General features: G+C 42.3%; 1 protein-coding gene across 3 annotated transcripts in view; it reads left to right on the top strand.

The window, feature by feature from the left end:
• The first annotated feature begins 7622 nt into the window (after nt 1-7622).
• Nucleotides 7623-27679, top strand: part of cep152 (centrosomal protein 152) — a 70490-nt gene continuing 50433 nt past the window's right edge. The window contains exons 1-4 of one of the 3 annotated variants that reach the window (XM_080214312.1): nt 7623-7773; nt 16055-16120; nt 20884-20995; nt 26849-26952. In XM_080214312.1, the coding sequence (XP_080070438.1) occupies nt 20909-20995; nt 26849-26952 (191 nt within the window). In that variant the 5' untranslated portion in view covers nt 7623-7773; nt 16055-16120; nt 20884-20908. Of the gene's footprint in view, nt 7774-16054; nt 16121-18899; nt 18983-20883; nt 20996-26848; nt 26953-27679 lie in introns of those variants that run through there. The other 2 variants (XM_080214313.1, XM_080214314.1) reach the window with 2 other exon arrangements.

Here is a 27679-nt window from a genome sequence, read left to right on the forward strand (position 1 = left end):
TCTGCTGTATAAAATAAAAGGTTATTTTATTCACTGCTACCTAATAATGCTTTGTGTTTTATTTACAATGGAATGCATTAAATAGTATGGAGTCTTTTTATTATTCAACCACTCGAGTACCTATTTATATATTTTAAATTTTAACTTTCACTTTATAATATTAAGGAAATTGAAGAGTTAAAAAGTCTCACAACACCAGGTTAAAGTCCAACAGATTTATTTGGTTTCACAAGTTTTCGGAGTGCTGCTCCTTCATCAGATGAGTGTGTGATACACCTGATGACAGACCAGCACTCCGAAAGCTTGTGATACCAAATAAATCTGTTGGACTTTAACCTGATGTTGTGAGACTTCCTACTGTGCCCACCCCAATCCAACACTGGCATCTCCACATCAAAGAAACTGTAAATGGACCAATGCCATGTATATATTAGAACACAGTTCCAAATTCCAGTTTTTTATGATAGATTGCATGGCAAGTTTAATGTTAAATGCTTGACCAAAGTGCAATTGATCCTCTAAAATAATCCCAAATGATGCTCATGAATACAATTAATATGAAAGGCTGCTTTGAGCCTTTAATGTTGTGATGAGTCATCATCTGAAAATGCAGTAAGCTATCTTCACAGTCACATTTTGAAAATACTTTTCTTCCGTATTTCTCAAGAATGTGTCTCCCTCTGGTGGGAAAATAATATATTTTTGCAGCTTGCACTATTCGTAGACCATAACTTCCTCCTAGAGGCAGAAAGCCATGATTTGCTGGAAATAGGAGAATTCCTTGTGAACTTAAATGCATTGAAAAATCCTGACTGAACTCCTGATTCGGGCAACAGTCTTCAGCTTGCAGTGAGACAGCCTCTGCAGGTCCCAACACTGTGAGGGAGGTTAGACCACACCTCCTTATGTTGGGGCCAGATTGGGAATGTCCATTGAGGTCATGCTTTGAAACAGCAGTTTTAAAGTGAAGGCAGAGAGATCAAAAGGATTCCCTGCTGCTATAAAGGTATGATGAAGTTTTTCCTTTCTTTTGTGTAATTTTATTTTTATGATTGGACATTATTGAATACTTATCAGTGAACATAGATTTTGTTATTTTAAATCTGTGTTCTATATAGAACATTACAGCGCAGTACAGGCCCTTTAGCCCTCGATATTGTGCCAACCTGTGAAACCAATCTAAAGCCCATCTAACCTACACTTTTCCAATGTCATCTATATGTCTATCCAAAATATAAATCTGCACTATATAACTTTCTATATGGCATGCTTAGAAGTATTGGTATGTTAATTTAGAATATGACAACTAAAAAGTCAGAACTTCATGGACAATCAGCTGGATACCTTATTGCAACAGGTTGAACAAAGGGGAGTTCATATTCTAGGCTGTGGAAAGTCTAAGCCACCTACAAAACTTAAATGGCTTGGAAGCAGGTTGCAGGCATTCTCACAGCAAACTGTCGTGCCTAGGACAGCTGATCAGTGCTGGAAGAAACATGATTTAACACATTTAGCCAGGGTATGTATGTACCTTAATACATAAAGTAATTGCTAAAACTTAACTTTTATAGTCTAGGATTTTAAGGGGAGTAATGATTGTTCAGCTTACTCAGGGGGCGATCTTGCAGGCTCATCACACCAGTTAATCAGTGTGACGAGCCAGTAAGATCGAGAGAGAAGCGAAAACATGGTTTCTCATCTCTCGCAACCTTACAGGCCCTGATCTACCAGCGAAATCAGCCCCACGCCAAAATACTTATTTTAATATCATTAGTGAGCCCAGGATGGAATTGTCGGGGTTTACTTGGCTTAGTAGCCTCGCTGTGGTGACGGTCCGCACCGGCAAGGGTCATGTATGGTCCCCAGCAACAGAGACCTGACACAATGGCCTCACAGGTGAACCGGAGGCTATTGAGGCCAGCTGGATGGTCAGGGGTGGAGAGGCAATGCCAATTTTGCACTGCCAGTCTGGCACCCTGGCAGTGCCACTGGGCATGATGTAGAGATGCTGGCATTGGACTGGGGTAAACACAGTAAGAAGTCTGACAACACCAGGTTAAAGTCCAACCAGTTTATTTGATAGTAATCCCACAAGCTTTCGGAAATGGTGTTCCTTTGTCAGTTGTACGGAAGGTTCCACACACACCTGATGAAGGAACACTGTTTTCTAAAGCTTGTGGGATTACTATCAAATAAACTGGTTGGACTTTAACCTGGTATTGTGAGACTTCTTACTGTGCCACTGGACACGAGGCAGTGCCATGGGGCAGGGCCTAATGGGATGGGGCAGAACAATGAGGGGGAGGTGGAGTACTCTGCAATGGGCATTAGCCTGGATGGTGATTGGCAGGGGGGAGGGCGGGGTGTATTGGGGCGGCGATCGCCTGTGGCGGGGTATCGGGGCAGCAATCGACCTAGAGCGCTATCAGGGCATTGATTGGCCAAGGAGGCCTACAATTGAGTGAGTGGGGGGTGATATCCTTGGAAGGGGCATATATCTTAGGGGGGGGGGGGAGTGGGAGGGAAGTGACAGATTTCTGCAGTCTGTGTACACTTATACACACAACACTGAAGAGATCAAGGTGCATGTGTAATACCGCCCTTTGCAATCAGCAGCTAGCTTCCTGGTGAGAATGGACTCGGTCCACTCCCCCTACTGGCGTAAATCACATTTTGCTTTTTTTTGCATTAATGCCATACATTTCTATCCGAGAATTCACCCAAACAACATGTATATTCTCTCGCGTTTTCACATTCATTTGGCACTTAGAATTTTTTGGTAAAATAGCCTCGTCAGTATTTGATGTATTAGTAACATTGAGTTTATTATGAAGTGGTCCATTCAAAGTAAGTAAAACTGTCTCCTTGCTAACGTTCTGAGACATCATAAAACGCTGTTTACCATGGAGATAGTTCAGCTCTGGTCAAAAGTGTCATAATGGAAAAGGTCCACTAGGGCACAAGCTTTCAGCTGTCTCTAGAACCATGTCTTTCAGGACATAATAAAGATTGCTAAAAGATGTTTATCTATGGGTTTTTTTTTTGCTTTGTGTGGTTTACTGGTGTATTCATGCCTTCATTTAAACATTTTCCTGTTCAAATATGTTGTTTACTTCTATTATGTTATTCTGTTACAATTATCCTGTATTTAATGTTGTTTTGATGTTGCAATAAGACATTTTCTAGTATTTATAAAGTTTAATGAAAAAGTTTATTAGCAAATAATGTTTTAAATCCAAAATGTTGGTACCGTATTAACATTTAACTTAAGCAGCTGCAGTATGACATTTGAAATAAGATCTACCTCAACTTTTCCAAATTTTTGGCAATAAAGTATATCTTTGCTCTTTACCACACTGGTCCTGTTGCCTTATTTTTGTAAATAGGGAGGGAGGGAAAGTAATAATGGAGGGACAGTGGGAGGGAAGCCAGCTGCTGACTGTGAGAGGCACTACTGCCTTTATCCCTCAGTATACACGGTATAAGTATACACAGAACACTGAAAGGTCTATCCTTCCCTGGCCAATCACTGTCTTGATATTCCATTCCCCCCCACCCCCCAACCACCCACTGATTCCCATTTGTTTCCCTTAAGGCCTCGCCCCATGCCTTGGCACTGCCTCGTGCCTGGTGGGCAGTGCCCCACCCCCATACACATTCCTAACCACCTGGGGGGGCTCAATGGCCACTGGCCCTACCAATGAGGCTGTTAAGGCAAGTAAGCCCAGATGATTCCGTCACAGGCACACTAAAAATATTTTGAGTCTGATTTAAATATTATAATTGGCATCGAGCTGGCTTCACAGTGCAGGTAGTATTGTGAGAGGTGAGAAATGGGCATGAACGTGATTTTTTGCCTCTCTTGATCTTACTGGTTCACCACGATGATTGACCAGCGAGATGAGCCGGTGAGATCGTCTTTTATCTTTCTTTCATTTTTAGTGCATTTTAAACAGCTTTTGCAAAAGATTAGCCTACCTATAGAATCTCTCTGATATGTCCCCTGCCTGTTTGCTGCAGCTAGAATATAAAAAAACTTATCTAACATCGGGGTAAGCAGGCAAAGTTAGTGCTTTCCCATTACTTTTCAAACTGTTTCAGTGCTATGCTTCTGTGCAGACACTTTAACAAAATTCCAGTTAGAAGATTAAATGTGAAGCACTTTTATGGCACATATTCATGCATCAGGCCTTCTGCATAGTCCTGATGTGTATTGGCAGCATACAATTTATGCATGTCTGGAAGTTTCATGTTAGTTTTCCAACTCTACATTATTGAAACAATGCTTTGCAAATAAAGTATTGCAATGCGTAGAAAACCTGAAGAGATAGACAACACCCTGCACAACTTTAGACTTGCTGTGCAACTGAGGTTTCAGCACAGGTTGATGTTCATGAAAAAAAATTTCATTTTGATGAAATGCAAACAGGATTTAAATCAATGCACGCCCATTTTCGTTGGTTAGCACACATTTTGTTGACTGCGCTTAATTTTATTCTCGTCTAGAATTTGACACGGTTTCTTTTTAGGATGCTGTCAATACAAAATGCTTCATTTCCCCAACTCTATTGGCTCAACAACGGGACATTCTTGGCAGATGAGTGTGGTTTCAATGCAAACAACAGGGACGATTCTCCCAGCCCACTGCACTGTCTAGCAGTGCAATGGACCAGAGAAGACACAAATGGAGGCGGCTTAGCAGGCTCCCTGCTGGGCAGCACCAGCCTCTGCGGCCCAGATTTCTGGTGGTACGTAGCTGATTGGAGTACTGAAATTCTGATTTAAATTTTATTAGCAGGGCTGGGACTGAAGTCCCCAGGCCCACTAGCCTCTCCACCCTGCACCATCTCTCCCCAGCCCCGCCAGGAGTGGTTCACTTCAGCGGGGTTTACAACAGCTCCCCACTGTCAGGGAGCTGGCAGACTGACCTCACTGGAGCGAAGGAGGGCCACGCAGACCCCAGGAGGTCAGGGACGAGGGAAGGTGACCCCTGGGTATTGCCAGCCTGGCTGCTGGCACTGCCCAAGGGGCAAAGTGACAATGCCCAGGAGGTACCTTGGCACTGCCACTGGGTATTGGGAGGGAGTGATCTACGGGTTGGAGGGGGAGATCATTGAGAGTGGGGGGCGGTGCAGTCCTGCTGTCACTCTCCGGTTTGTGGACAGAGGGAGCGAAGGGGCTGATCAGGGCTGGCCATCATGGTGAGGTGGGGGGGAGGGAACAGAAGGATGGGGGAAGAGATTGGGACTGCCGTGGGGCAGATGACCCTTTGTCAAAGCTCAAATTTTAATAGCAATAGCAGAATTTAGTACACAACAATACTTCCCCGAAGCAGAGAAGCTATGACATTTTCTTTGAAGCCTTCAACATGACTTCGACGAAGACGAACATCTCGCCAAGGCAATCCCCACACCCCGTCTATTTGCCTTCAAACAATCATGCAACCTTAAGCTGACCACTGTTCACAGCAAACTAACCAGCCTTTGGTAGAACCACCCTCGACACCACACAACCCTGCCACAGCAATCTCTGCAAGATGTGCCGAATCATCGACACGGATATCATCATCTCCTGTGAGAACACCATCCACCAGGTACATGGTACATACTCTTGTGACTCGGCCAACGTTGTCTACCTGATACGCCGCAGGAAAGAATGTCCCAAGGCATGGTGCATCGGCAAGACCATGCAGACACTACGATAATGATGAATAGACACCACTTGACAATCACCAGACAGGAGCGTTCACTTCCTGTCGGGGAACACTTCAGCAGTCAAGGGCATTCAGCCTCCGATCTTCGGTTAATCGTTCTCCAAGATGGCCTTCAAGACACACAGCAATGCAGAATTGCCAAGCAGAAACTGATAGCCAAGTTCTGAACACGAGGGCGGCCTCAACCAGGATCTTGGGTTCATGTCACACTACCCCCACATTTTGCCTGGGCTTGCAAAATCTTACTAACTGTCCTGGCTTGAGACAATTCACACCTCTTTAACCTGTGCTTAACCTTCTCTCCACTCGCATTGTCTGTACCTGTATAGATTTGATTACCTGTTAAGACTCGCATTCCATTACCTCGCAATTGAGTCTGTGTTTATATATGCCCTGTTCCACTCACCTGATGAAGGAGCAACACTCTGAAAGCTCATGCTATCATATAACCTGTTGGACTTTTTTAACCTGGTGTTGTGAGACTTCTTACTGTGTCCATCCCAGTCCAATGCCAGCATTTCTGTATCATGACCTATAAGTACAATTCAACATTTCTTTGTCCCTAAACTAACATAAGTAACTCCTCTTCTGTTGTGAATGTGCACTTTTACTGACAGCAAAGAACAAAGATGTGTTAGATTTTCAAAGCCAGGGTTTGCAAATACCTTAAAATAACTTCTGTTGTCCCAGTGCTCAAAATTTAGAGTGTGAAGCTCCTGCTATTACTATATACTAAATCCTGCTATTGCTATTATTGCTTTTGCTGTATACTTAATCCTGCTATTGCTATATACTAAATCCTGCTATTGCTATTATTGCTGTATACTAAATCCAGCTATTGCTATTAAATTTTTTTTAACAAAAGATCATCTGGACTCAACACCAGCTCTTTCCTTACAGATGCTGCCAGACTTGGTGAGATTTTCCAGCATTTTCTCTCCTGTTATTGCTTTTGCTGTATTCTAAATCCTGCTATTGCTATTAGTGCTTTTGCTGTATACTATATCCTGCTATTGCTATGTACTAAGTCCTTCTATTGCTATTAGTGCTTTTGCTATATACTAAATCCTGCTATTGCTGTATATTAAATCCTCCTATTGCCATTATTGCTTTTGCTGTATACTAAATCATGCAATTGCTATTAGTGCTTTTGCTGTGTACTAAATCCTGCTATTGCTGTATACTAAATCCTATTGCTTGTGCTGTACACTAAATCATGCCGTTGCTATATACTAAATCCTGCTATCGCTGTATACTATTGCTATTATTGCTTTTGCTGTATACTAAATCCTACTATTGGCTTTCTTTTCGTACTTTATTCTAATCAAAAAAATCCAACCAGAATCCTCACATGAAAGACAAACCAGATCCCAGCTGACAAAATAAGGATCCACATCCCATCTTTAATTCGATCAAACAAAGACCCAAGTTGACAGGATGAAACTCTACACCCCCTCCCGGGCTTGATGTGAGCTTTATTTTAGCCAAAAGGCTGAGATGGCATTAAAAGATTGCATCAGGTGAAGCCTCAGATTAACTTCACAGGCTTCCCTGAGCGTATCATTGCTGTTGCTGTGCAGCAAATGCTGTATCTCTTCATGTTAAAACCCCTCACCTGCCCTTTAAACCGCCTCTCTCCGCCCGTCAAGCTTCCACTGAGTGCGAGCGGCGGGGCCACGTGACGGCCAACGGGGCGGCCGCGCTCTTCCCGCCTTGCTCGAGCGCCAGCTTTGAAAAAACCGCCCTCGCGCCTGTAACGGACAGGTCGGACTGTCGCCGGATGTCCCGCCTCCCAGCCTCTCCATTGGAGGGTGGCCTCATTCGGATCCCACTTCCGGTCTCTCTATGGTTGCGTCGCCTGCCATTCAACATACGTCACCCGGTTTACCTTATAAGGCTAGGTGGGATCAGTGGCGGTTGCTCCTATGGTGGGCCGTTGAAGGGAACGGGTAAGCTAGTGGAGTCGGTTATCGGATTCGTTATAGCATCTACACACCAGGGCAGCTGCTTAAGTATCAGTATGAAACGGACACAGGTTCCGGCGTTAATTGCAACATTTGGTAAGTTACAGTTATTTGCAGTTTTCCAACTTCCTACTGTACCCAAAACCAACCACCATCACCTCCAAATCAGCTGGAAAATAAGTGCTCGTTACTTGAGAGCGTCTTCATCAACAATTTAGGCGCCATTTCACTATTGCGATTCGTTCTGTTTCTTAGCACCATCGTTAGAATGTAAAACGAGGTTATTCGGCCCATTCTATTCGCGCTAGCTCTCCAAAAGAGCAACTCCCAGAGTCCCACTTCTCTTACCTTTTCCTGTAATCCCAGATGTACTGTAGGAAATCATCAAGCACCTTACGCAGCACCTTCCAAACTCAACCATTATCTTCTAGAAAGATGAGGTAATCTTCTACGGTGGCACAGTGATCAGCACTGTTGCCTCAGTGCCAGGGACCCAGGTTCAACTGTGGCCTTGGGCCACTGTCTGTGGTGTTTGCACATTTTCCCTGTGTCTGTGTGGGTTTCTTCTGGGTGCTCCAGTTTCCTCCCACAGTCCTACAGTTGGTTGATAGACCATGCTAAATTGACACTAGTGTCAGGGGGATTAGCAGAGTAAATATGTGGGTTTATGGGACTGTGGCAGGTACAGACCTGATGGACTGAATGGCCTCCTGCGCTCTAGGGATTCTATTGACAGGGGCAGCAGATATCTGGGAATACTACCACCTGGAGATTCTCCTCCAAGTCTCTCACCATACTGACTTAGAAATATACGACTGGTCATTCACTGTTGCTGCATTAAAACCCTGGATCCCTAACAGTATAGTGGGTATACCTACATCTCGGGGATTGCAGCCGTTCAAGAAGGCAGCTCATCGCCACTTCCTCAAAGGCAATCAGCGATAGATAAATAAATGCTAGCCTCGATAGCAACATCCGTTGAATGAATTTTTAAAAACTCACCATCCCACTCCTCAGCCTTTTCTTGCATTTTTTTACACATTGAATCTGCACTGATATGTGAAACAACTGACAAACCACCTAACCCATTTACCAGCATTTTAATCTTGAATATTGTGATATGCCAAGTGCTCATCCAGGTATTTTTAAAAGGATGTGAAGCAACCTTCCAGCACTCGTCCAGGCAGCACATTCCAGACTATCACCACCCTTTGGGTAGAAAGATTTTTCCTCTCATCCCCTAAACCTCTTGCCCCTCACCTCGGACTTGTTACCACATGACTGTTCAACTGAGGGGAACAACTGTTCCTTTCCACTCTACCCATGCCCCTCATAATCTTGTACACCTTGATCAGCCCCAACCCCCCCCACCCCGGCACCGTCTGCTTCAATGAAAATGACCCAAGCCTATCTAACTTCTCTTCGTGACTTGGATGTTCCATCCCAGACAACATCTCCTATGCCCCCTCTCCAATGCAATCATACCCTTCCTATAATGTGGCAACCAGAACTGCACACTGTACTCCAGCTGTGGCCTCACCAACATTCTGTAGAACTTCAACATGACCTCCCTGGTTTTGTAATCTATGCCTCGATTGATAAAGGCAAGTGTGCCATACTCCCTTTTCACCACCCCACTCATACCCTTCTGCCATCGGAAACTTATGAACAAACACACCAAGGTCCCTTTGTTCCTCAGAACTTCTAAGTGTCATTCCATTCATTGAATACTTCCTTGTCATATTACATCCTTCCAAAGTCTATCACTTCACTCTTTAGGTTAAATTCCACCTGTCATTTACCTGCCCATTTGACCATCCTGTCTTTTTCTTCCTGTAGCCCAAGACAATCAACCTCATTTAGCCACCTGGCCAATCTTTGTTATCTGCAAACCTACTATACCTACCCCGACTCTCCCCTCCCCATAGTGATCTATATCGTTTATATAAACAACGAACAATAGGGGACGCAGCGTAGATCCCTGTGATAAACAAAGAACAACCCAGCACGGAAACAGGCCCTTCGGCCCAACGAGCCCGCGCCGCCGCATCACCCTACACCTATTCTACCCTGTGTGTCTACGAATGGAACCCCTAACTTAGCCAGATTCAGGGGACAATAGTGTCAATTTGGTAAAACCAATCAGCCTAAGAGCACATCTTTGGGGTGTGGGAGGAAACCGGAGCGCCTGGAGGAAACCCATGCAACCACAGGGAGAATGCACAAACTCCCACAGACACAGGCCCAAATCCACGTATCTGCACAGCTAGCAGTGCTAGTCACCGAGCTGTTGCGGCGCCCGTCTACCGGTCCAGGATCAAGCACACGCACCGACACGAAGTACTAGGCCACTCCCGGAACCTCCAAGAGCAGCCCACGCACGACCCACTGTGTGCATGCCCCTCGTTTGACACGAGGTGGACCTCCACCTGCGGAATAAAAAGACAAAAACGTTAATCTTACAAGTCTGCTTTTCCGGTGTCTCCCGAGGTTCTAACCTTATTTAATAGCCCCTACCATAACCTCCATCCTCGTTTCACTCATGTGTCTATGTGATATGCCATTGAACACTGGCTTCCAGTCACTAAAGCAGTGATCTGTCATCACACTCTGTTTTAGGCCTCCCCACTCTTCTGTAGATTTCTTCACAAGTAGCTGTTTCCACCTTGGCCAGATCCTGCCTTATTTTACTAAAATTGGCTCCCCCCACCCCACCCCAATCCAAAATTTTTCTTTTGAAACTTGTCTATTTCTTTGTCCACAACCAGCTTAAATTGCACCATATTCTTGTGGTCACTATTGCTAAAATACTTCCCCAAAACCACCTCAACCTTCTGTCTAAGTTCATTCCCCAGAATTAGGTCCAGCACTGCGCAGTCCCCTGTTGGACCCTTCACAGATTGACCTAAAAAGTTCTCCTGTGCAACTTTCAAGAAATCCACTCCATTCAAGCCCTTACCACCATGTCTATCCCAGTTAATGTTGGGAAAGCTGAAATTGTCTAAAATAAATTACCCTATTGTTGTTTTTACACACCCCTGCGAATTGTGACCGTAATTGTTCTTCAATTTCCTGTTGACTATCTTGGGTCTATAATAACACCTAGCAATGTGACTACACATTTTTTTATTCCTAAGCTCTACCCACAAAGCTTTATTCAATGCCCCCTCAAAGATATTGGCTGCGATTCTACCATCCTACTGCGCTAATTTTCAAATGCAGCTGGCCAGGAGAATCCTGCAGCAGCCACTCGCAGTGTTTGTGCAAGTGTTAATGCCCAGCTTGCATCTCCCAGCACAGGATTTCTGGTAGCGCCTGCTCCTTGCTGGAAATCAGTGCTGGGATGATTTAACTGGTCATTTTAATATTATTTGAATATGTTTAATGAGGTCTGTGGGCCCGCTAGCGTCTCCCAACCTGCCCGTGTTTCAGTCCAGTGGACATTACACTAGAACCATAGAAAATTACAGCACAGAAACAGACCACTTGGCACTTCTTGTCTGTTGCAAACCACTTTTTGCCTAGTCTCACTGACCTGCACTTGGACCATACCCCTCCGCACCCCTCATCCATGAACCTGTCCAAGTTTTTCTTAAATGTTAAAAGTGACTCTGCATTTACCACTTCATTCAGCAGCTCATTCCACACTCCCACCACTCTCTGCGTGAAAAAGCCCCCCCCCCCTAATATTCCCTTTAAACTTTTTTCATTTCACCCTTAACCCATGCCCTCTGGTTTTTTTCTTTCCTAGCCTCAGGCTAGACCTGCTTGCATTCACTCTATCTATACCCATCAAAATCTTACATAACTCTGTCAAATCTCCCCTCATTCTTCTACGCTCCAAGGAATAAAGTCCTAATCTATTCAATCTCTCTCTAACTCAGCTTCTCAAGTCCTGGCAACATGATTGTGAACCTTCTCTGCACTCTTTCAACCTTATTTACATCCTTCCTGTAACTAGGTGACCAAAACTGTACACAGTACTCTAAATTTGGCCTCACCAATGCCTTATACAACCTTACCATAACACTCCAACTTTTATACTCGATACTCCGATTTATAAAGGCCGATGTACCAAAAGCACTCTTTGTGACCCTATCCACCTGTGATGTCACTTTTAGGGAATTCTGTACCTGTATTCCCAGATCCCTCTGTTCAACTGCACTCTTCAGAGTCCTACCATTTACCCTGTACGTTCTACTTTGGTTTGTTCTTCCAAAGTGCAATACCTCACACTTGTCTGCGTTAAATTCCATTTGCCATTTTTCAGCCCATTTTTCTAGTTGGTCCAAATCCCTCTGCAAGCTTTGAAAACCTTCCTCGCTGTCCACTACACCTCCAATCTTTGTGTCAGCAGCAAATTTGCTGATCCAGTTTACCACATTATCATCCAGATCATTGATATAGATGACAAACAACAATGGACCCAACACTGATCCTGTGGCACACGACTAGTCATGATGTGGAGATGCTGGCATTGGATTGGGGTAAACACAGTAAGAAGTCTGACAACACCAGGTTTAAGTCCAACCAATTTATTTGATAGTAAACTGTCAAGCTTTTGGGGTTTGCCTCTTCGTCAGGTGGATGGAGAGTTCTGGCCTCAGACAGAGCATATAACAGCACAGACAGTTTACAGATTACTGATTAAAATGTGAGTCTTTACAACTAACCTGCTATTCAAGTCTTAAAGATACCGACAATGTGAGTGGATGTATCTGTAACCCCCATGACTTGCCTGGGTTTGCAAAACCTCACTTACTGTACTGTCTGGAGGCAATACACATCTCTTTAACCTACGCATAATGCTCTTTCCACTCACATTGTCGGCATCTTTAAGACTTGAACAACAGGTTAGTTGTAGGGACTCGCATTCTAATCAGTAATCTGTAAACTGTGCTGTTATATGCTCTGTCTGAGGCCAGAACACTCCATTTACCTGACAAAGAGACAAACCCTGAAAGCTTGTGAGTTTACTACCAAATAAATTGGTTGGACTTAAACCTGGTGTTGTCAGACTTCTTACTGTGCACACCACTAGTCACAGGCCTCCACTCAGAAGCAATCCTCCAAAACCACTCTCTGGCTTCTTCCATTGAGACAGTGTCTAATCCAATTTACTACCTAGCGACTGAACCCTCCTAACTAACCTCCCATGAGGGACTTTGTCAAAGGCCTGCTGAAATCCAGGTAGACAACATCCACCGTCTTCCCTTCATCCACTTTCCTGGTAACCTCCTCGAAAAACTCTAATATGGATTGGTCAAACATGACCTACCACGCACAAAGCCATGTTGACCCTCCCTAATAAGTCCCTGTCTATCCAAATATTTGTAGACCCTATCCCTTATCACACCTTCCAATAACTTGCCCACCACCGACGTCAAACTTACTGGCCTATAATTTCCCGGATTTCTTTTGGAACCTTTTTTAAACAACGGAACAACATGAGACACCCTCCAATCATCCGGCACCTCCCCTGTGAATACTGACATTTTAAATATGTCTGTCAGGGCCCCTGCAAGTTCAACACTAGCCCCCCTCACGGTCTGTGGGAATACCCTGTCCAGTCCTGGGGTTTTATCCACTCTGATTTGCCTCAAGACAGCCAGCACCTCCTCCCCTTTAACCTGTAAAGGTTCCATGACCTCCCTATCTGTTTGGCCTATTTCCGTATACTCCATGCCCATTTCCTCAGCAAATACGGACGCAAAAGACCAATTAAGTATCTCCATTTCTTTTTGTTCCATACACAGTCTACCACTCTGGTCTTCCAGAGGACCAATTTTATCCCTCACTGTCCTTTTGCTCCTTACATACCTATAGAAGCTCTTTGGATTTTCCTTCACTCTGTCTGCCAAAGCAACCTCATGTCTTTTAGCCCTCCTGATTTCCCTCCTAAGTAGCTTCCTGCACTTTTATATTCCTCGGGCATCTAATCTGTTCCTTGCTGCCTATACATTTCATACAATTCTCTCTTCCTCTTAATCAGTGTTACAATCTCCCTCAAACCAAGGTTCCTTACTTGTATATACTTTGCCTTTAATCCTGACAGGAACATACAAACTCTGCACTCTCAAAATTTCTCCTTTGAAGACCTCCCACTTTCCATTTACGTCCTCACCAGAGAACAGTCTGCTAATCCACACTTCCCAGATCCCTTCTTATTTCATCAAATTTGGCCTTTTTCCAGTTCAGAACTTCAACCTGAGGACCAGATCTATCCTTATCCATGATCAGGTTGAAACTAATGGCATTATGAGCACTGGGTCCAAAGTGTTCCCTCACACTCACAGCCATCACCTGCCCTAACTCATTTCCCAATAGGAGATCCAATATTGCATCCTCTCTAGTTGGCACCTCTGTATACTGATGTAGAAAATTCTCCTGAACACATTTTACAAGTGCTACCCCGTCTAAACCTTTAACAGTATGCGAGTCCCAATCTATGTGTGAAAAATAAAATTCCCTACTATCACAACTTTGTGTTTCTTGCAGTTGTCAGCTATCTCTCTGTTGATTTGCTCCTCCAATTCTCGCTGACTATTGGGTGGTCTATAATACAACCCCATTAATGTGGTCATACTTCTCCTGTTTCTCAGCTCCACCCATAAGGCCTGTGTAGACAAGTTCCCTAATCTTTCCTGCCTGAGTACCACTAACATTTTCCCTGAACAACAATGCCAACCCCTTCTTCCCCCGCACCCCCCCCCACCCTTACTCTTTATCCCTCTGCCTCTATAACGCCTGAAACATTGGAACCGTGGGACATTGAGCTGCCAGTCCTGTCCCTCCTGTAGCCAAGTTTCACTAATGGCTATAATGTCATATTTCCACGTGTCAATCCACGCCTTCAGCTTATCTGCCTTCCCCACAATACTCCTGGCATTGAAATACACACATCAAAAGATTATTTCTACCACACTCCATTTGTGATTTTGCTTGAACTAACCTATCTTTTTTACCCCTGCTCCACTATCTGCTCTGGCACTCTCATTCCCATCCCCCTGCAAATCTAGTTTTCCTGAATTAGACGGAGGTCATCAAGCTCCTTCTCCAGTTCCCTAACACACTTTGCTAGCAGCTGCAGCTGGATGCATCTTTTCTGATGTCATCCGGGATACTGGAGGTCTCCCTGATCTCCCAGATCCTGCAAAAGGAGCATTCCAACATCTTGCCTGGCATTTTTTTTGTTATTTTACTCTGGGGGAAAAACAAGAATAAACTTTCTGAAAAGGAAAAAAAATACCTACTTGCCTCTGCCTGTTCTCGCCAAAGCCCGTTTTGAGCCAAAGCCCTTCAGCCTTCACTTTGCTCCCTCTCACTCTGCAGCTTTTGGGGAGCCAGTGTCCTGACCCCACTGGACTGAAATGGACCATTGGGGCCCGCAGGGGGTTGTTGCCTCAGGGCATTTACACCCTGGCAGTGCCAGCCTGGGTCCCCTGTCACTGGGAGCACTTTGGTACTGTCCATTGGGAGCTGGCGATGCGATGGTCGCTAAGCTGGCCAGCAATCAGGAGGTTGGCAGTGCGGGGCCACTGCATGCGCCAATCTCAGCACTGACAGATCGGCATATGCACAATGACCCATTCAGTGTGCTGATTTCAGCCTCTCCCGTGGGAATAGGTCCCACCCTCTGAAATCTAATGATATTCACACTGCTGGCCTCTGCAGTGCAGAGTATGGGAGATTCTTCTCTGAACTCTCACTGAAAAGTCAACGCAAATTACTCCAGTTTTTATGTGAATTCGACACTTAGAATTTTTGGGGGCGAATTCTGCCCAACGTGTCTCCTTATTGCAGTAACTGACTCCTTAACTAATAAAACACTGACTCCTCCCCTTTAACCTCCTCCCTTGTAACCTCCTTCCCTGTCTAGCCTGAAGATTGTATATCTCACTGTTGAGCTACCCACAACCACATCTCTGCTGTTCCTTTTATTCCATTGCCTTTAACTTTGCTGACAAGCCTGATCTGTGGCATTTGATCAAAATACTTTATCTAATGATATTAAAATCCTAATAATAAGTGTGATATTGGCAATTAGTTCCATGCTGGTGGTTGAATGTACTCAAATTTATAAATATTCTGGCAATCAAGTTGCAAAATTCAGCGACATAAGCATTTTGGAAACAAACCCGTGAGCTATTGATTCATTTATAGTTCTCATTTTGGTTTCAAATGTTATTTAGATGTATGGCAGCCTAAAAAAATAAAAGTAACCCCATGTTTGTGACATGATTATAATTTGAAGAGTATTAAGTGTTGCATTTTAAACCAAGTTTACAGTGGTCACTTCAGACTGAGTATCATAAGTATCAAATCTAACATTTTCCCAATGTTTACACCTCTCATTTTAATTGTTGTACCTCATCAGCCACAATTGAAGACCATTGCTCGTGCAGAAAAAAACCTGTGACTGCAATCTGAACAGTGACCACCAGTAAGTGGAATAGAACAGCTTGGTGTTACTTTTCTGGGACTGGTATCCTGTTAGGTAGTACTGATCTGGCAGCACTGCTCTATGCAGGTTATAATTTGTGACGATTTGAATAGTTCCATATGGTAAATATTCAAAAAATGTACTGGTGGTTTATTGATTCAAGTGGCATCACCCAAGCTTGGCTCCCTTTCTGACAACCTTGAACCACCATTCACACCACTTCCACAAAAATTACCCGAAATGGTGAATGAATATCAAAAGGCAAGACAGCAGTCCCTGTAACAAAATTCCTTAAAGCTGACATGCCAAGCATGGAGACTCAGATCATGTGTAAATGCCTGAACAAGTATTTAAGATGGATTTTTTAAATAACCTTTATTGGGATGCAAGCGCTGCTAGCAAGACGAGCATTTATTGCCATTCGCGATTGCCTTTAAGGTGCTGGTGAGACACTGCTACTTTGTTACAGAGCTTTAATGCAATTGAATAGCTTGCTGGGCCATTTCAGAGAGCAGTTAAGAGTCAACCAACCACATTGCTACAGATCTGGAGTCATGTGTAGTCGGCCAGACCAGCTAAGGATGGCAGATTGATTTCCCTGAAGCCAATTTTCTTTTTAATGACAATCTTAGTTTCATGATAATTACTAGCATCATGAGAAATAGACACAAGAGTTCACCAAAAAAGCCATAGAAAAGCTAGTGTGCAGGATGAGGCTTTCAATCCATCTTGTCCACACTGGCCATAGCTTGGTCCACAGCCTAGCAGGTGCAGCACTTCAGATGCAGATCCAGGTACCTTTCAAATGAGTTGAGCATTACAGCCTCAACCACCAGCTTAGACATTGAATTCCAGATGCTCACCACCATCTGGGTGAAAAAGATTTTCCTCGTGTAGGGTCTAAACATTTTACCAATCACCTTATATCTCTGTCCTGGCAATTGATCCCTCTGCTAGGGGAAGCCAGTGTTTCCTAGGGTCTATCCTAACTAATTGTCCACCTCAGTTAGGGACTCCTTAACCTCCTCTGCTCTAAAGAAAACAGCCCTAGCCTATTGAATCACTCCTCATAGCTGCGTTTTCAAACCCTGGCAATATTTTTGTAAATCTCTGCACTTTCTCCAGAACAATCCTGTTATCTCTCTAATATAGTATTTAAAATTTCAACAATGGCCTGACCAATTTTTTGTACAGTTCCATCATTGCATCCTTGCTTTTGTTCACAATACTTTGTTCAATAAAGGAAAGCAGTCTCCATGCTTTCTTGACCACCCTGTCCACCTGTCCTGCCAACATCAAGAACCTGTAAAGTGTCTCACTTTCTCAACCTTTCCCAATAGCTTCCTGTTTATTGAGTATTCCCAGGTTTTGTTTACTCTTACCAAATGCATAACCTCTCTCTTTTCTGGATTGAATTCAATTTGCTGCTTCTCCACCCATTCAGCCAAGCCATTAATATCATTCTGGAGTTGATGACTATCCTGTTCACTATCAACTACACAGCCAGTTTTTGCCATCTGCAAATTTCTCAATCATGCATCCCATACTTAAGTCTAAGTTAGTAATATGTACAACAAAGGCCCTGTGGAACACCACTGTAAACCATTTTCCTTTTGTGAAAACATCCATCGACCATTACCCTTTGTTTCCTGCCACTAAATTTGGATCTATCCTGCCACCTTCACCTGTATCCCATGAGATCTCACTTTCCAGGGCAATCTGCCATTTGCCATCTTGTCAAATGTCTTTTAGAAATCCACGTAGACAACATCCACTGAATGACCCCCATCCATCTTTGCTTGTTCAAGAAGTTCTATTAAGCCATTAAGATGTGATCTTCCCCTTAAAAAAAAAAGTGCTGGGTATCCCTTATCAATCTGTGCTTTAAGTGACGGTTTATCCTGTCTGTCAGAATTGTTTCCAATAATTTGCCCACCACCAGAGTCAGACTAACTGACCTATAATTTTCTAGCCTATTCCTTGTACTCTTTTTAAACAATAGTATAACATCCAGAGACCTCCAATCCTCAGGGGCTTCACCGCTATCAAGTGAGGATTACAAAATGATCCTTCGAGCATTCGTTATTTCCTCTCTGACTTGTGTCCCTGGGGCACAATCCTTCTGACCGTGTTGATTTATTTACCTTTCAAAGATGCCATTTCTTCCAGTACTTGCTCTCTCTCTGTTTATTTCACATTGCTCTTTAACCAGAATGTCATCCCTCACAAAGTGAGGGCCTCAAGCAAAGTGCTGATTGAGAACCCTGCCCACATCTGCATCAAGTTGCAATGTACATCCAATAGGCCTTACCTCTTCCTTTGTTATTCCTTTGCTCTGAACATACTGCTAAAATATCTTGGGATTTTCTTTGGTTTTTAATTGTCAATATCTTTTCATATCCTGTCTTTGCCTTCCTAATTACAGGTTGAGGTTGGAAAGATAGATTCTGTCACAGTTATTATTAACAATGTGTACCGTTACACTATTACATCATTGTGAAATAGTTTGATTTTGCTGAAATATTTTAATTGCAGCTTAATTTGAGTTAGTGCAATCTGCCACCAGTGTGAGGTAAAGTGAGACTCAACTATTACTTGCATTTATATAGTTAAGACGAGCAACAATTTTTCTGATAGGGATTCTAATGCTAGAGAAGGTGACAGAGATAAAGTAGTGAGGCAATGGATAAATTAAATTCAAAAATGCTAATTAAAAATTTGAGAATTGGACAGTGCAGAAAGAGTTATTTAATTGAGACTGTTTGCAGGATCGAATATGGGTAATAGTAATTGGACAAGCTGAGGATTATGGAGAGTGGAACACAAAAGACTGGCTGTACAAGCATTGAAGTTGTGACCAAGGTATGGATGGTTTCATTGGATGGGCTGAGATAGTGACGGAATTGGCCTATGACGCACAAATGATTCTAGGCACTTTGTGATGGAGGAGATCATAGAATCATAAACCCTACAGTGCAGAAAGAGGCCCTTCAGCCCATCAAATCTGCACCGAGCACAATCCCACCCAGACTCTACCCCCATATCTCTACATATTTTACCCACTAACCTATGCATCTCGGGGGCAATTTTTAGCATAGCCAATCAACCTAACCTGCACATCTTTGGACTCTAGATGTTGGGTGAGATCCTCATTTCCAGACTGAATGGAAACAGTATTGGTAAGACTGAGGTGGCTGATGGAAAGGGTAATGCAGTTTATAAAGGGAATATGGAATTTGCATTGTGAGCTAAAATAGTTAATTTTCCTAATGATTACTTGAAGAAAAAAATCCAATTCATCAAGGGCTGAATTTTAGACAAAATGTTAGCAACTTTGAGAGAAATGATGGGAGAAGTTGGAGCTAGATATTATCGTGATCTCATGCCTGCAGATGTTATGTCAAGAAGTACGTAAATGAGAAAGATGGAAGTGAATGGTAATGATGGATTCTTTGAGGGAATTTCTTTGTGATGTGGAAGCTGGAAAAACTATGGCTGATGAGGCATGTTAATGATTTGAGTAGATCAACTGAGGGCCTCTGAGGCTTTGGAAAAGGAGGATGTCTTTAACCATATCAACTTCAGGGGTTGTGCTATGGGAGCACAGGAAACCCAACTAAAGAGATTCAAACAGAGTTTCCTTCCTCCCTGCTTTGAATTCTACTTGGGTCTTTTAATTTGTGACTTGCACTGCATAAGCTTTGCATGAAGCCCACTTTGCACTGACAAATCTATGATAAAACAAGAAAAAATTTAAAGGGATACATTTATATAGCATTTTTCCATCAAACATCTCGAGTGCTTTGTGCTTTACAACTGATAGAGTTATAATGTGGGAACCCAGGCATAAACAAGTGTGATAAAGACCAGGTAATCTGTTTTTTATGGCTTTAATTGACTAATATGAAATAAAAGTGGAAAATATTAAACAGATTACTTGGGATAAATATCCTGTTCTTTGAAATACGAACATACAAATTAGATGGAAGAGTAGGCCACTTGCCACTTCGGCCTGCTGTGCCATTCAGTAAGATCATAATTGATCTAATTGTAACTTTTGCCTACTCCTGATTACCTAGTACCATGGAATTTTTTACATCCATGCCCGCAAGCAGGCAGAGGGGGCCTCAGACTACTTCCATTGACTGGTGGTGTAGTAGAGTCCAGAGACCCCGGTCAGTGCTTTGAGGACCTGGCTTCAAATTCCACCACGGTTGATGGCAAATTTTGTATTCGATATAGACCTGGAATTAAAAGTCCATGAAACCGTTATCAATTATCATAAAAACCCACCAAGTTCACCAAATCTGCCATCCTTACCTAGCCTGGCCTATTTGTGACTCCAGATCCACAACAGTACCCTCTAAAATTCCCACTCCATTGAAGAGCAATTCAGGATAGGCAATAGATGCTCAGCCAGCAGTGCTCATATCCCATGAATGAATAAAAATATTAAATTAACAAAAGACAGCACCTCCAGTGTACACTACTCCTCAATGCATCGCTAGAGTGTTAGCTTCAATTTTTGTGCTCAAGTCCTGATGTGGGACTTGAACCAGAGGTGAAAATGCTACCAATGTGCAACAGGAGTTCAAGTCCAAATAACTGTTTTTTGTAATAATTTACAACATTTTGTAATAAAGTTGTAATCAAAGTGTTAATATTACCATAATTTTAAAAGTTGAAATTGTTCCCAAGAAGTCAATGATGTAATTATAGTTTGAATTTTAAATAACAATTTAAATTTATCGCATTTCTGTTAGGGTTGTTTCTCTAAATCCTCTGAAGATGTCCATGAACTTTGACAATGTGGCTTTGCCAACCCAAGACGAAGATGAGGAGTATGACAGGGAAGATTATGAAAGAGAGCAAGAGGTAATGCCAATTTCCTTCTCTCCCACCGTTCCTTTTTTTGTGTGCTGAGAAAAAGAAAAATGTTGGCCAGGTCAGAGGTTGTCCCCCTTTTGATGAGTTTTTAGATTAGCTGGCATTTCCTTCTGCATAAATTGTATAAACTTGATTGTGTGTTAGACTGGGTGTTGTACTGCAATGTTTGGTGTAGAGTTGTTTTTTTTGTGCTGTGACAAAAGCCTTTAATTAGTAGAAGTTCTTCCTTTATACCCACATTATACACAAGGGCGCCATAGGATAGGAGTAGGGATTTAGCTGCACAATTTGTTTTGGTAACAAATTAGTAATTAAGAAAATACTGTCTGTAATCCAGCATTTACAATATCATAGGAATGTTTTATTAGAAGGATGGTAAGTTGCTTCAGGTATGGGACTAGTATCGTGAATTTCATCTTAAGAGGACTTTTGGCACAGTTTAGTGTTTGTTTATTAAGTGCTCATTTTGCTTTGCAAACAGTTTTTAGTTTCATTTGGAAGTCATCATTCATCTTGTACCTCCTTCTCACAGCATTTTCTATATTTGGGATATTAATGGGTGAGCAAGATGAAGTTCCTTCACAACAGAGCAGGTGTTTTGAATCTATTTCTCATACAAATCTTTTCTCTGTTTTGCATTTTCTTCTCTCATTTTGGTTTTTTATTTGTTTTATTGAAGAATGACAGGATTGTCACTTGCTGCTGATTTTAAAAAAAGGTACTGAAAATCAATTTCAATTTATTATTAAGGTTCATCTTGGCCTTATGGCCATTTTTACGTTGCTGTTGCAAAGAGAAGCATCAGTAAACAAATGACATCTCAGGACATTTCACCTGGTGTGGTGAGATTGACTGCCCTTGACATCAAAGCAGCATTTGACCAAGTATGGCATCAAGAAATCTTAGCAAAACTGGAGTCAATGAGGATAGGGAGATAACTTTGAGCTGGTTGGAATCATTCCGAACACAAAAGAAGATAATTATGGTTGTTGGCGGTCAGTTAGCTCAGTTCCAGGACATTGCTTCAGGATTTCCTCAGGGTATTGTCCTCGTCATTGCTGTTTTCAGTTACTTCATCAATGACCTTCCTTCCATCATAAAGTCAGAAATAGGAATGTACGATGAACAATGTTTAACACCATTCATAACAGCTTAAGTATTGAAGTAGTACATGTCCAAATGTAGCAAGACCTGGACAATATTTAGGTTTGGGCTGATGAGCATTTTTTGTACCATACATGTGCCAGGCAATGCCTCCAACAAGACAATCTAATTATTGCTCCATTGACTGCTGAGACTCAGGAAGGTAACGCACCACCACCTTCTTGAGGGCAATTCAGGATGGGCAATAAATGCTTGCCGAGCCAAAGACGCCCTCATCCCATGAATGACTTTAAAACAAAACCTGGACAACAGATCAACACATACATGATTTACTATTCAAAATGAATTCAAAGACTGTACAGTTCTGTTAAGGTATATAATGAGATGTTACATTCGGGTACTAAATTAACTGCAATATTACATTGTAAAAATTATTTAACTCTTGTTCGGACACGGTGGGGTTATTCTTATCAAAGGGTGTAAACAGGCACTAACTGGGTGATGTGCTATTAAGACATTCCTGTTTGAAACTCTGGCGGATGGGGAGTGGGTGGTGGGAAAGGTGTACGACTAGCAGGGAGAAGAACACCACCTGATCCTCTTTCTTTTATTTTCCTGCTGGCGTTGCAATGTTTGACCTCAATTCCTGCTCTAGAAATAATTGCTGAACCAGAAAATTATGTGCATAATGAGATGGAGTGGCGAACGCAGGTTTCATGTAGACAATCTTGTGGAAAATTTAAATACTGTCACACCATCTGACATGTGGCTGACACTAAAGTCGGAGGAGTTGTAGACTGTGGATGAATATTACAGTTTACAGAGGGACATAGGTAAGCTGCAGAGCTGGGCTGAGAGGTGGCAAATGGAGTTTAATGCAGAAAAGTGTGAGGTGATTCACTTTAGAAGGAGTAACAGGATTGCAGAGTATTGGACTAATGGAAAAACTCTTGGTAGTGTGGATGAGCAGAGAGATCTCGGTGTACATGTGCATAGATCCGTGAAAGTTGGCACCCAGGTTGATAGGGTTGTTATGAAGGCGTACGGTGTATTAGCTTTTATTGGTAGAGGAATTGAGTTTCGGAGCTGTGAGATCATGTTGCAGCTGTGGAAAACTCTGGTGCGGCTGCACTTGGAGTATTGCGTACAGGTCTGGTCGCTGCATTATAAGAAAGATGTGGAAGCATTGGAAAGGATGCAGAGGAGATTTACCAGGATGTTGCCTGGTATGGTGGGAAGGTCTTATGAGAAAAGGCTGAGGGACTTGAGGTTGTTTTCGTTAGAGAGAAAAGAGTTAAGAGGTGACTTAATTGAGGCATACAAGATGATCAGAGGATTAGATAGGGTGGACAGTGAGAGCCTTTTTCCTCGGATGGTGATGGCTAACATGAGGGGACGTAGCTTTAAATTGAGGGGTGATAAATATAGGACGGATGTCAGAGTTAGGTTCTTTACTCAGACGGTAGTAAGGGTGTAGAATGCCCTGCCTGCAGTAGTGGACTCGCCAACTTTAAGGGCATTCAAATGGTCATTGGATAGGCATATGGATAATATTGGAATAGTTTAGGTTAGAGGGCCATTAGATTGGTTCCACTGGTCGGCGCAACATCGAGGGCTGAAGGGCCTGTACTGCGCTGTAATGTTCTCTGTTCTGTGTTTGCCAAGATTCCAATTGTCTGCACTCAAAGTTGGTGACTAGTTATTGGCTAAGATTGACCACAGGGGCAAGTGCAAACATATTACCACTGTGAATTTGGAAAGACATATATCCACGGCCATAGAAATCCATGGTAAAATCTACAGCGGCTCACTAATTCTGTGTGCAAGTTCCATAGTCCTGGAGTGCAAGTACAGTCAGTCTTCCAAGATATAGAGGCTCAACTTCATTGGGAGCAAAAGGCCTGGTGATTGCAGGTACTTAGCTCTTTGAAAGTGGAGTCACAGGTGGACAGAGTGGTGAAGAAAGCATTCAGTGTGCTTGGTTTCATTGGTCAGAACGTTGAATACAGGAGTTGGGATGTCTTGTTGAAGTTGTACAAGACGTTGATAAGGCCAGACTTGGTATACTGTTAACAGTTCTGATCACCCTGTTATAGAAAGGATATTATTAAACTAGAAAGCGTGCAGAAGAGATTTACTGAGATGCTACTGGGACTTGATGGTTTGAGTTATAAGGAGAGACTGGATGAACTGGGAGTTTTTTCTTTGGAGCATAGAAGGTTGAGGGGTGATCTTATAGAAATCTTATAAAATAATGAGTGGCATAGATCAGCTAGATAGTCAATATCTTTTCCCAAAGGTAGGGGAGTCTAAAACTCAAGAGCATTGGTTTAAGATGAACGGGAGAGATACAAAAGAGTCTAGAGGGTGGTGAGTGTCTGGAACAAGCTGCCAGAGATGATAGTAGAGGTGGGTACAATTTCGTCTTTTAAAAAGTATTTAGACAGTTACATGGGTAAGATGGGTATAGAGGGATTTGGGCCAAATGCAGGCAATTGGGACTAGCTTAGGGGTTTTAAAAAACGGGTGGCATGGACAAGTTGGGCTGAAGGGCCTGTTTCCATGCTGTAAACCTCTGACTCTACAATTACTGGTATGCCATGATCGTGCACTACTGTCAATCCAAGGAATCAGTTAGATTTCATATCGGGCAGATCAACCTCAATTACGACTTCAACTGTTTCAGTTCATGACCTAAAGTGAAATGTCCAGAATGTTTCAGAAATTGGCAATCTCAAGGAAGCTGAAATGTTTCACTTGCAGGTGAATGCAAGTTCATCAACTGATCTGGTACATTTCCACAACAAAAGTGCCAGCAGCTTTAAGAAGAAACAGTAAAAGATTCCACGCTATGGAAGTTGTGGAAAAACTATCATTGAAGGATGGGCTGATGCAATTCAGCATGTCCACGAACAAGTGAGACTATTTTATCTTTAACCAGGACATTAATAAGGAGTCGTTTTTAAAGACAGGCAGGTCATCATGCCAGAATCTTTGCGACCTGACGTTCTTCAACATTTTTTATCACTCTCGTGAGAAAACACTTAGAAGAAACATCGAAGCCGCCGTCTAGAGGTTTAAGGCATTCCAAGAACATATGTCAAGTCAGCACAAAGCATCACTGATAGCCATATGAAGTGCCTATCTTTCTTTGGCAACGGTAGCCTGGAAAGAGTTCATAAAAGTGCATACGGGACAGTTTCTTGGATCGATGCGTTATCGAACCAAACAAGAAGCAGGCAGATCTAGACCTAATAGTGATCAATGAGACGTGATTACTCATTAGTGTCTGTGGTAAAGGAGTCTTTAGATGACAGCAGTCATAACATGGTTGAAATGTTGGTCTAAATGTTGATGTTTTAAACCTGAGCAACAGTAATTGTAAGGGTGTGAAAGCAGAGCTAGCTAAAGTGAACTTTCTCTTATGAGAGAGTAGGAATGAAGGGCATAGTTTAAGAATAAGGACTCTCCCTTTAAAGGTGAAGATGAGATTTTTCATCTGAAACGGTTGTTATTCTGTTGAATTGTCTTTGACAGAGAGGAGTGGAAGCTGGGTTATTGCATTTGTTCAAGGCAGATTTAGACATTTTTGAGTTAAAGGCTATAGGGGGCAGTTGAAACCTTGAGGAGAACAGCCATGGCTGAGCAGGCTGATGGGCTGAATGGTCTGCTAATAAACCCCATGTTCCTTGGCTTGAAATCCACATTAGTGTTGGATTTAGTCCAAACAGTTGGCTGTTTTTAGAGGGCATTACGACATGGGATAGCTACCAAAATGCTGTGCAGCTTCCTTATTACTGAGCACTAGTAGACGTTTTAAGTGACAATCAACTCCTTAACCTCTGAACAATGTTCCTAAGTTAAACTCTTGCCCAAAATGTCAAGTTCAATTCAGAATCCAATCTTTGCCACCTTGGAGGACCGTTAGTGCTGTTGAAAATTACCTCCTGTTTTTTGAAATCCAGATAGAATAAATTGGGAGATTGGGTGCTTCAGTTTTCACAACATGCTATAATGCTAAACAAATTAACCTATTTCAAAATTTCAATTTGTGCCCCTTCCTGTAGAGGGGAAAGATTACAAATGGGGTTTATATCTGAACCCCTTCCTACACTCTAATGTTTATTTAGTCAAACATGAGAAGTCGCAAATGTACACAATGTAAAGATAAGTAAAATTGTTCCTTAAAATCATTGTATCTGAAAGTAATAATTGTAGTTGATGTTAGGCTGTTCCTGACAAATGACTGGAACCTACGAAGGAAACCATGTATCATCTTCAAATGGGGAAAATCTCTTTAATCTCCATTTCAGGACTGTTTCTTATACTTGAAAAGAAAATATGCTAATCAATTGCACCAGCCTGTTTTGAAGAATTTCAGTTTCTCCCAACAAATCTAACTAAGCACAGCTGATGTGCAAAGTACACAAAACCCAGTGTCAGTTTATAGTGTCAGAGGAACGTGCAAGTTGAGGCCGTGATTTTGTTGGCATTTTGGAGGAAACTTTGCGTATCACTGTACTATTGGTTAATAAAGCTTTATGGGGACAACAGATGCAAATTAGAAAAAAATTCCACTCTAAACATTGATCTTTCTAAATTAACAGAATAAGTTAGAAATCTGTTTTTATTTGGAGGGAGGTGCGAGAGAGAGAATTGATGGTGTATTCTTTGGTGGAAATTAGAAATGGTGTCTGATTGTAGTAACACTATTATTTGGTGATTCTTTATTTTCAGCTGCACCAATTACTGTTGACTGGACTTCCAGATGACATGCTGGAGGACAGCAGAGACGTTTCTTCTCCAGAATTGAATTACTCTCGCTGTAATGTCATTAATGGGTATGAAGTTATTTTTGTAAACTTCACATGCTATTTGGTGTAATTGATAGGACTAGTAGTACAATAGACAGTATTTTACTAGGTAAAAAAAAGTATGAAGGGGAGGAGAGGAAATAAGTAATAATTGTCAAGGAATGTAATGATCATAAATGAAACCTTCAGAAATTAATTCTGACATCAACATAAAAATCAATCAGTCTCTGAGTATGTGACTACTTGCTCAATCCTTAGAGAATGAAATGTAATCCTGTAGGAACATGTCAATTTTGGCAAAAAGACCCCTTTTAGTGTCCTCTTCACTTTGTAAATAGCCAAATCCTGTCAAACTCCCACCACTTAAAAAAAATCCATCTCTTAATTAGGTTTGTTACAATACTACATAAGCATTAATACCTGGGCAGGGCTTCTGATAAATACACATGCACACTAATTGTAATTTGGTTGATAGCTCAAGAGCAGTGAATTGTTAAATTTGATCCTTACGCTGTTGTATTGCACAGAATATAGGGTGGGAAGTTTTAAAGCAGATGCCCCATAAAGTATATATTTTTCCTGATTACAAGGTACAGAGAGGAACGGCTTGGTGAAGGAGAGAGGTAGAGGGACTAGAAAACACCATTGGCTTATCCAGGCTGAAATTAGTCAACACCTCTTGTCTAGATTGAGAGATTGGTTGAAGATTCATCTCTGGAGACTGTTTCTGATGACCATTAATTGTTAACTCCAC

Source organism: Carcharhinus amblyrhynchos, chromosome 28 (genome assembly GCF_965287045.1).
Source record: "Carcharhinus amblyrhynchos chromosome 28, sCarAmb.v2.hapA, whole genome shotgun sequence".
Lineage (NCBI taxonomy): Eukaryota > Metazoa > Chordata > Chondrichthyes > Carcharhiniformes > Carcharhinidae > Carcharhinus > Carcharhinus amblyrhynchos.